Source organism: Squalius cephalus (assembly GCF_949319135.1).
Source record: "Squalius cephalus genome assembly, chromosome: 5".
Lineage (NCBI taxonomy): Eukaryota > Metazoa > Chordata > Actinopteri > Cypriniformes > Leuciscidae > Squalius > Squalius cephalus.
In genome coordinates this window covers 50,222,596-50,233,936 of record NC_137126.1, presented here as the reverse complement: position 1 = coordinate 50,233,936, position 11,341 = coordinate 50,222,596, and the positions used below count along the sequence as shown (strand labels likewise).

The 11,341-nt window shown below is 30.2% G+C and overlaps 1 protein-coding gene across 3 annotated transcripts in view; it reads left to right on the top strand.

Moving 5' to 3' along the window:
• The window catches only part of mcc (MCC regulator of WNT signaling pathway), a gene marked incomplete at its 5' end in the record, with an annotated part of 102,094 nt that extends 91,010 nt beyond the window's left edge, over positions 1–11,084 (top strand). For all 3 annotated transcript variants that reach the window (XM_079871536.1, XM_079871538.1, XM_079871537.1), the window contains 5 exons: positions 1,556–1,787; positions 3,955–4,158; positions 5,007–5,098; positions 5,925–6,047; positions 10,669–11,084. In XM_079871536.1, coding sequence (XP_079727662.1) covers positions 1,556–1,787; positions 3,955–4,158; positions 5,007–5,098; positions 5,925–6,047; positions 10,669–10,849 — 832 coding nt within the window. In that variant the 3' untranslated portion in view covers positions 10,850–11,084. The remainder of the gene's footprint in view (positions 1–1,555; positions 1,788–3,954; positions 4,159–5,006; positions 5,099–5,924; positions 6,048–10,668) is intronic.
• Between the last annotated feature and the right edge of the window lie 257 nt (positions 11,085–11,341).

Below are 11,341 nucleotides of genomic sequence, written 5' to 3'. Positions count from 1 at the left end.
CTTTAAAGACACCAATTTTCTTTGTGAATGAATAATGTATCGTAAATAAATAAATGTTCTTCCTTAAAATACAGGGTGCATAAGTGAGTACACCCCTATGTTAAATTCCCATAGAGGCAGGCAGATTTTTATTTTTAAAGGCCAGTTACTTCATGGATCCAGGATACTATGCATCCTGATAAAGTTCCCTTGGCCTCTGGAATTAAAATAGCCCCACATCATCACACAGCCTTCACCATACCTAGAGATTGGCATGGTTTTATTTCAGTTAGCCTAATAGCTGGTTTGATTTGCATTGAGAGATGATCTTATGGAAAGTACCCCATGCCAATCTCCTGCACGTCTCATTTGCTCCTCATGGATCTCAACCAGAACACAACCGATATTCATAATCATCGAAACAAGACAATATTACTGTGATAAAACAACGAAACCTGAAAACAGTGTTATCATAATCCTCATCACTCAGTTTCAGCTGGTTTAACTGGACTGGTGTTTGGCAGAAAACACAGCAGATCCAGATCAGAGACGCTCTGGATGAAGAACTGAATGCAGGATAAAGGGGAAAATCAATGTGTGGTTATTATTGGAGAAGCTGCAGTGAGTCTGAAATCCCATCCGTTCCCTGCAGGACAACAGAAGAAGAAGATGAAGGAAAAACATCGGATCAGAAACACACACACACACACACACACACACACACACACACACACACCTTGCAAGGAAAAACATCGGATCAGAAACACACACACACACACACACACACACACACACACACACACACACTGCAGGGAAAAACATCGGATCAGAAACACACTCTCTCACACACACACACACACACACACACACACACACACACACACACACACACACACACACACACACACACTCTCTCTCTCACACACACACACACACACACACACACACACACTCACACTCACACACACTCTCACACACTCTCACACACACACAGCCTCCGGAAAAACATGCGGATCAGAAACACACACACACACACACACACACACAAACACTCACACTCACACACACACACAGCCTCCGGAAAAACATGCGGATCAGAAACACACTCAGTGTGTGTGTGTGTGTGTGTGTGTGTAGTGATTGAGTTTGTAAAATGTCCCATAAAGTAGGCAATATCTGAAATGCTTTTTGGTCCTCATGCTGTTTCTGAAAATGTAAAAAAACTAAGTTTTCTATAATGGTAGGAAGGGTTAAAGGATAGAATATACAGTTTGTACAGTATAAAAATCATAATGTCTATGAAAAGTCCCCATAAACATGGAAACCCAGTGAGTGTGTGTGTGTGTGTGTGTGTGTGTGTGTGTGTGTGTGTGTGTGTGTGTGTGTGTGTGTGTGTGTGTGTGTGTGTGACAAAATGTCCCACAAAGTAGGCAATATCTGAAATCCTTGTCCTTGTGTGGACATTTTTTGTCCCCATGAGGAAAACAGCTTATAAATCATTTTTGAAGTTTTTTTGAACATGTAAAAATTGCTTGTGTGTGTGTGTGTGTGTGTGTGTGTGTGTGTGTGTGCGCAGCACCACCAGCTCGACGGCCAGCAGCTGTGACACTGATTTCTCTAAGGAAGACGAGCAGCGTCTGAAGGATTATGTGCAGCATCTGAAGAACGATCGCGCCGCTGTGAAGCTCACCATGCTGGATCTGGAGAGTGTGTACATCGACCCGCTCGTCGAGCTCAAGCCCAGAGGAGACTCGCACAGACTGGACCTGGAGAACGCCGTGCTCATGCAGGAGCTCATGGCCATGAAGGTGACTCGCGCACACACACACTCACACACAGCATTCTTTAAAATCATTTTCATTTGATTAGAATTTTTCATATTTTTGTACATTTTTTATTTTTTATTATTTTTAAATTGCTGATTTACTTAAAAATACAACTCATATTTTTCAGAAATTTTATATTTTTATTTATTTTTATTATTTTAAAATAATTTAATATACAAAATATTTTTTTTGTTTTATATTTGTTTTTAAAATTATTTATTTCCATTTTAATTGATTTGTTTAAAATAATATGCTTACTAAAAATGTATATTTGTATGCTATTAAAATATAATTCATATTTGCATTTTTATAACATTTCTTATATTTTAGTGTTTTAAAATATATATATTTTATTTTAATGTATTTTTTATTTTATTACATTTATTTCATTATTATTTCATATTTTTAGTACATTTTTCATTTTTATTACTTTAAATGTATTTATTTTACTTGTATTAAAAAAATAATGCTCATGCAGGAGCCCGTGGCTACGAAGGTACCAGAGAAACAATCCACACCACACTCTAACAGTATTTCTTTTCACATCATTTTAATTTTATTTTCATTCGATTAATTTTCATATTTTTGTAAATTTTTGTTTTTTTTATTTTGTTAAAATCATTGATTTTACTTGAAAATACAACTCATTTTTTTAATTATAAATACAACAAATTTATCATTTTTATGGTTTTATTTTGATTATTTTAAAATAATTGTATTTACTTTTGTTATACCAAATATGTTTTTAAAAAAGTGTTTTATTTAGTTTTTTATATTTGTTCTTAAAATTATTTCAATTAATTTGAATTGATTTGTTTAATTTTTAGTAAGCGTATTATTTTAATTCTATTAAAATATCATTTATATTTGACATAGTCATAACATTTCTTATATTTTAGTTTTTTTCAAATATTTATTTTATTTTAATTTTAGTTTTTATTATTATTTTATTTGTATTTTTATGTTTTCATAATATTTCATATTTGAGTAAGTTTTGTATTTTTATTATTTTAAATTCATTTATTTTACTAATAAATAATTGAATGAATTATATTAAAAACATAATTCATATTTTCACATTTCATACTCTTAGTGTTTTATTTTGATTATTTAAAAATTATTTTACTTTTGTTAAAAAAAATTTTTTTTTTTTTTTTCTTTTTTCTTTTTTTTTAAGTTTAACTTTTTTATTAAATAGTAATTAAATAATTATTAGCGGTTCATCGACTCACAAAGTGACGGATTCACATGGATATGGATATATGTGCTATATGGAATAATGATGCACAAAAAAAGTGAATCTCAGGATTACATGTATAAGTGTGTGAGGTTTAGTCTGATGATGTGTGTTTATAGAGAAACGACAGCGGATGAAGCCGTTTCACACGTCTGACTCTCAGTTTCATGGTTTCCTGGTTTAATCTGCTGTCGTTCTCCATCAACTCTTGTTTCTTCTGTCCGTGACCTTCAGCTTTGGCATTTGTCGCTGCGCGTGCGTCTGAAATCTCGTGAGTCGTGAGATCAGTTTAGATACGAACAGCTCTGTCAGCTGACATTTCTACACCAGATCAGTGTGAAAGACTGAAGGAATCAATCAGAGATTGATCTAGAACAGTTGCAGTGGGTTCATGTCTGAGATTCCCAAACTATTCAGATCAATTTTAATAAACTATCATCAACACATTCATGTTCACTGTTCTTTGATGTCGGTTCATTTTTAGAAAGCATATTATTTTATGATATTAATTCATATTTGTCATATTTTCATAACATTTCTTATATTTAAGTGTTTTTCAATTTAAATAATTTTATTTTAATTTATTTTTTTAAAACAATATTTGTATTTTTCATGTTTTCATCATTTTTGATATTTTTAGTAAATGTTTTATTTTTTTACTTATTTATTTTATCTTTATTAAAAATATAATTAATATTTTCATACATTTCATACATTTAGTAAGTGTTTTATTTTGATTATTTAAAAAAATTTAACTTTTGTTGAAAAATAATATTCATATTTTCATATTACATATTTAGTACTGTTTTATTTTGATTGTTTTATTCTATAAAAGCTTATAAAAGCTCTGTGAGTGCAGAGGGAGCTGAAGTCTCACATGACGTGTGTGTGTGTGTGTGTGTGTGTGTGCAGGAGGAGATGGCGGAGCTCAAGGCTCATCTGTATCTGCTGGAGAAGGAGAAGAAGGCTCTGGAGCTGAAGTTGAGCACGCGTGAGGCTCAGGAACAGGCGTATCTGGTGCACATCGAGCTCCTGAAGTCTGAGGTGGAGGAGCATCAGGAACAGAGACGCCGATCACTCAACTCCAGCGCTGGAGGAGAACACACGAGCGCCAAGGTACACAACAACTACACAATCAGTGTCAACACAACTACCTATCTGTCTATCTGTGTGTGTGTGTGTGTGAGAGAGTGTGTGTGTGAGAGACAGAGAGTGTGTGTGTGTGTGTGTGTGTGTGTGTGTGTGTGTGTGTGTGTGTGTGTGTGTGTGTGTGTGTGTGTGATCTCACCTGTGCTGCAGAGTGTCCGTCTCACACACGATGTTCACTAACAGTCGCTGCAGATCCAGAATGCCTCATGAAGCCGAGCTCTACTGTACAGATGATTCAGTTGTGTTTCGATTATTATTATGATAGTTGTGTTTACAGTCATGCATTTAACTGACACTTTTATCCTTACGTTGCATTCAAGGTTTGCATTTTACGTTTATGCATTATAATTGTCAAATATCTGTCTATCTAATGCATAAAGCAACTTTTCAAAAGAGCAACATAAGCAATTTTGTCTGTTCTTGTTTGTCCACTAATTGTTAAATATGCAAATAATATGTTTTGCATAAAACTTGATTGCTATGAAACAGTCCATTATAAATATTGTGATGTCATCAACATGCTGAGTTCTGATTGAACCGTTTAGTTTAAATAATTAATATTTGGATCTGGAGATTGGAGAGGAAGTTTTAAGCTCTGAAAGCCCTGAAAGAAACATCAAGTGTGTGTGTGTGTGTGTGTGTGTGTGTGTGTGTGTGTGTGTGTGTGTGTGTGTGTGTGTGTGTGTGTGTGTGTTGTGTGTGTGTGTGTGTGTGTGTGTGTGTGTGTGTGTGTGTGTGTGTGTGTGTGTGTGTGTGTGTGTTGTTGTGTGTGTGTGTGTGTGTGTGTGTGTGTGTGTGTGTGTGTGTGTGTGCAGGACTCGGGAGATTCTCCCGCGATCAGTCTGTGTGATCTGAGGAGTTTGAGTGACAGTGATCTCGCAGCGGAGCTCACCGGCGCCCTCAGGAGGTCAGCACTCGTCTAACACATCTAATAGACAAATATTCAAAATAATTAAAACAATTAAAAAAAGAAAGGAGTTTGCACTTCTTTTTCTTTTTTTGAGTATCATATTTGATCCATCAGACTTTTATGGCATATATATTGTGTGAAATAATGAGAATATGGAGGAAAAACAGCTCAATTTTATTTTATTTGAGACTAAAACTGAATTATGTAATATTCAATTTATAAAATATGCAATTTGCTGCAGATGCTGATATTAATATGACAAAAAGTTAAATGAAACTCTGATGCAAATCAATGAGATCTTTATAACAGTACAGCAGATACTGACATAAAATGCATAGTGTTAATACAGTAAGTGTTCATGTTGAAATATTTCTGACAATATTCAAGTTTTTATGTTTACTTGATAAAAATCAATAAAGATTTTACAGCAAAAGAACTGAAGGTGGATAAAATTAATCAAATAAATTTAAAAAAACATTTTCTAAGTTTCTTTTTTTTTGTGTACAAGGGTCTATTTTATTATTTTGCAATTTTTATTATTTTTTAATATTTCCTTTTTCTAGCTTTAATTTCATTTTTATTTTCAAACTTTTAATTTATTTAAGTTTTAGTAATTTTTGTAATTTACCTTATTTTTGTAAGTTGCCACTGCAAGTTTTACATGTAATATTTATATTTTATTTCAGTTAACAAAGACCATTTTAATAGTTTAGTACAATAACAGCGCTGGCGTTCATTAGTGATCAAAATCAAGAACTGCAGCTCGTCATGTTGATCTTTGTTTGTGTGTGTGTGTGTGTGTGTGTGTGTGTGTGTGTTGCAGAGAGAAGAAGCTGAAGGCTCGTGTTCAGGAGTTGGTCTCTGCGTTAGAAAGACTCACTAAGAGCAGTGAAGTCCGTCATCAGCAGTCAGCGGAGTTCGTTAACGACCTTAAACGAGCAAACAGGTACAACACACACACTCACTCACACACACACACACACACACACACACTCACACACACACACACACACACACACACTCACTAACTCACTCACTCACTCACTCACTCATACACTCACTAACTCACTCACTCACTCACTCACTCATACACTCACTCACTCATACACACACACACATACACACACACACACACACACACACACACTCACTCACTCACTCACTCACACACACACACACACACACACACACACACTCACACACTCACTCACTCACTCACTCACTCACACACACACACACACACACACACACACACACACACAATCAAACTCTGTAATAATGATTAGTGGTGACAGGATTCAGAAGCTGTAGATCAGGGTTCCTTAAATCCGGTCCTGAGTTTCTTTATGAAGTTCCAACCCTGATCAAACCCTCCTGAAGAATCCAGTCCAGATGTTCATCATCATCATCACCACCACACGCCCCCTGCTGCCTGAACACACTCACTGCAGGCGTCGGTTCTGAATCAGTGTGTGTGTTGTTCTATTGTTGTCTTTATACCATTATAATGTTAAGATTTTAAATTAGCTTTGATTTTTATATTTTTTGTTTAAGTTGTAGCAATTTTTTCCATGTGCGTTTGTCATTTTTATTCATTTTTTTACATTTTTATTTAGCTTAAATTTTAAATTTATTTCTATTTTAGTTTTAGCCATTTTAGTACTTCAGTGTAATTTGTTTACATTCAATCTTTGTTTTATTTTCTTATTTTATTTTCTGTTTAAGTGCTTTGTCATTTTTAATCTTTTTTTATATTTCTATTTAATAATTTTAGTACTTTAAATACCAAGGCAGAGTTTCTCATTTTCATTTGAGTTTTTTTTTTTTTTTTTTTTTTTTGTCTAATATTTATATTTTATTCTATGTGCTTTTTTGTTGTTTTTATTCTTTTTTTTTAATTGTTCTATTTAGCTTTAATTTATTGTGATTTTATTTTTATTTTTAGTGATTTTAGTACTTCAACTTAATTTCAAATTTTCATATTTTCATTTAGGGTTAACCCTTCATTTCATTTTCATCTAATTTTTATATTTTATTTTATTTTTGTCATTTTCATCATTTTTTATTTATCTGTTTTATCTGTTCATTTTTGTTTTAGTAATTTTAGTACTTCAACTTTTCATCAACTTTTTTACATTTAAGATATTTTCCAACATTTGTTTTTTGTTTTTTTGTTCTGTGCTTTCGTAATTTTTATTAGGTTTTTTATATTTCTATTTAGTTTTGATTTATTATTTCAGTTTTAATAATTTTAGTACTTCAACTTGTTTGTTACCAAGGCAGTGTTTCTCATTTGAGTTTTTTAATATATTTTTTTATATATATATTTTATCCAATGTGCTTTTGTAATTTTTATTATTTTTTAATAGTTCTAATTAGCTTTATTTGTATGTGATTTTAAGTTTTAGTGATTTAAACACTTCAACTTAATTTCTAATGTTCATCAACTTTTTTACGTTTAATTTGTCTAGTTTTTTTGTTCTGTGCTTTTGTCATTTTTATTAGTTTTAAAATATTTCTATTTATCTAAAAAAAATGTTTTAGTAATTTTAGTACTTAAGCTTGTTTCAGTTAGTTGACAGGAGTTTTTCTAATTTTCTTTCATGTAAGTTTTAAGTTTTTTTTTTTTCATTTTATGGACTTTTGTCATTTTGATTCTTTTTTTAATAGTTCATATTTAAGTTTTAGTTATTGTCATTTTTATACCTCAGTTTGTTGCAAATCAGTGTTTCTCATTTTACATTTTACATTTTTTTATCTAATTTTCATATTTAATTTTATGTGCTTTGTCATTTTCATTCGTTTTTTGTTTTTATTTATCTCTGTTTTTATTTTAGTTTTAGTAATTTTAATACTTCTACTTCATTTCTAATTTTCATCAACTTTTTAAACATTTTTTACGTTTTTTGTTCTGTGCTTTTGTCATTTTATTAGTTTTTAAATATTTCTATTTATCTCTAATTTTATTTCAGTTTTAGTAATTATGGTACTTCAGTTAGTTGACAGCAATTTTTTTAAATTTCTTTTACATTTTTTGTTTTACATTTTTTAATTTTATTGACTTTTACATTTTTATTTATCTCTGATTTTATTTTATTTTTTAAATTTTAGTACTTCAACTTAATTTCTAATTTTCATCAACGTTTTTATGTTTAAGATTTTGTCTAATATTAGTTTTTTTGTTCTGTGCTTTTGTCATTTTTATTAGTTTTAAAATATTTCTATTTATCTAAAAAAAAATTTTTTAGTAATTTTTGTACTTAAGCTTGTTTCAGTTAGTTGACAGGAGTTTTTCTCATTTTCTTTCATGTAAGTTTTAAGTTTTTTTTTTTCATTTTATGGACTTTTGTCATTTTGATTCATTTTTTTAATAGTTCATATTTAAGTTTTAGTTATTGTCATTTTTGTACCTCAGTTTGTTGCAAATCAGTGTTTCTCATTTTACATTTTTACATTTTTTTATCTAATTTTCATATTTTATTTTATGTGCTTTTTGTCATTTTTATTCTTTTTTTGTTTTTATTTATATCTGTTTTTATTTTAGTTTTAGTAATTTTAATACTTCTACTTCATTTCTAATTTTCATCAACTTTTTTACTTTTGTTCTGTGCTTTTGTCATTTTATTAGTTTTTAAATATTTCTATTTATCTCTAATTTTATTTCAGTTTTAGTAATTATGATACTTCAGTTAGTTGACAGCAATTTTTCAAATTTTCTTTTACATTTTTTGTTTTACATTTTTTATTTTATAGACTTTTTTACATTTGTATTTATCTCTGATTTTGTTATTTTTTATTTTTATTTTAGTTCTTCAACTTAATTTCTAATTTTCATCAACTTTTTTATGTTTAAGATTTTGTCTAATATTAGTTTTTTGTTCTGGGCTTTTGTCATTTTTATTAGTTTTAAAATATTTCTATTTATCTAAAAAAAATAGTTTTAGTAATTTTAGTACTTAAGCTTGTTTCAGTTAGTTGACAGGAGTTTTTCTCATTTTCTTTCATGTAAGTTTTAAGTTTTTTTTCATTTTTTGTCATTTTGATTCATTTTTTTAATAGTTCATATTTAAGTTTGTTATTGTCATTTCTGTACCTCAGTTTGTTGCAAATCAGTGTTTCTCATTTTACATTTAATTTTTTAATTTTTCATATTTTATTTTATGTGCTTTTTGTCATTTTCATTAGTTTTTTTGTTTTTATTTATCTCTGTTTTTATTTTAGTTTTAGTAATTTTAATACTTCTACTTCATTTCTAATTTTCATCAACTTTTTTTACATTTTTTGTTTTGTGCTTTTGTCATTTTATTAGTTTTTAAATATTTCTATTTATCTCTAATTTTATTTCAGTTTTAGTAATTTTAGTACTTCAGTTAGTTGACAGCAATTTTTCAAATTTTCTTTTACATTTTTGTTTTGCATTTTTTAATTTTATAGACTTTTTACATTTTTATTTATCTCTGATTTGAATTTAGTTTTTTAATTTTAGTACTTCAACTTAATTTCTAATTTTCATAAACTTTTTAAGATTTTGTCTAATATTAGTTTTTTGTTCTGTGCTTTTGTCCTTTTTATTAGTTTTAAAATATTTCTATTTATCTCTTATTTTTTTAAGTTTTAGTAATTTTAGTACTTAATCTTGTTTCAGTTGACAGCAATTTTTCTAATTTTCTTTTACATTTCTTTATGTTTAAGTATTTTCATTTTATGGACTTTTGTCATTTTTATTCATTTTTTTAATAGTTCTAATTATCTTTTATTTATTGTAATTTTCATACTTCAGTTTGTTGCCAAAGCAATGTTTCTCATTTTTAAAAATGTTTGTTTGTTTTTAATCTATTTTTATATTTTATTTTATATGATTTTTGTCATTTTTATTACCGGTAGTTTTTTTACGTTTTTATTTTTCTGTTTTTGTTTTAGTTTTAGTGATTTTAGTACTTTCATCTTTTCATCAACTTTTTAAGTTTTAAGTTTTTGTGTAGTTATTTTTATTTTATTTTTTTTTGCTTTTTTCATTTTTATTAGTTTTTTTACCTCTAATTTTATTTTATTTTTAGTAATTTTAGTACTTCATCTTCTTTCAGTTGTTTTATTTTAAGTTTTTTTAAGTTTTCATTTTTCATGTTATGGACTTCTGTCATTTTTATAATTTTTTTTTAATAGTTCTAATTAGCTTTTATTTATTGTAATTGTTGCACCTCAGTTTGTTGTCAAAGCAATGTTTCTCATTTTTATTTATTTTCCTGTTTAAGTTTTTCATCTATTGTTTTCATCCATTGCATTCACATTTCAGATGGAGAATATGAATCGGTTCTCGACTGCTATTCCTGCGTTCCCGGATGTGAAATATTTTGAATTGAAATATTCACATCTTAAATATACGACCATGTTGAATTTCAGCCCATAAAAATGCAAGCAGGGTTATTAATGCAATGCATGTTTGTTTTTCAAATAGTGCAATTCAACAAGCTTTTGTTTCAAAAACATGTGGCATTTGTTTTTTTTACTTCATAAGTGTCTCAGCTCATGCAGCGTGTGTGTGTGTGTGTGTGTGTGTGTGTTTGCAGTAATCTGGTGGCCGCGTACGAGAAAGCCAAGAAGAAGCACCAGAACAAGCTGAAGAAGCTGGAGTCTCAGATGATGTCGATGGTGGAGCGACACGAGACGCAGGTGCGAATGTTGAAACAGCGAATCGCTCTTCTGGAGGAGGAGACGTCTCGACCACACACCAACGAGACCTCGCTCTGATACACACACACACACACACACGCACGCGCGCTGCGGGACGTTTCCTACTATATTACAGGATCCTTCACCAACAAATCAAAACACGAGAGGAATCTCAGACAGAAACCGTCGTTTATTCTGAGGAACACAAAAGAAGACGTTTATCAGGATGTTCACGCTGCTCTTTTACATGCAAAAACTGTTTATAGTGACTGTCAGAATACAGAACAGTTATTAAATATTCCATAACTCATACGAGACATGAAGCGACGGGTCAAGTGGGAGTCTCGTCACGTGTTTTATACCGCTTCGTTTTTCCAGTTTGTAATTATGAGGTCGACAAAGACCAGTTTTTATGCTTTTGTTAGTAAATATGATGAGGTGAGCTGAACACAACATAAATCCTCCATTCATAATTATTTAAACCGATTGAAATGGACATGTTAAATCAGGACTCAATCCTGACTCAGACCTGGTTTAGTTACAGACATTACACAGCCAGAGCAAAAAAAG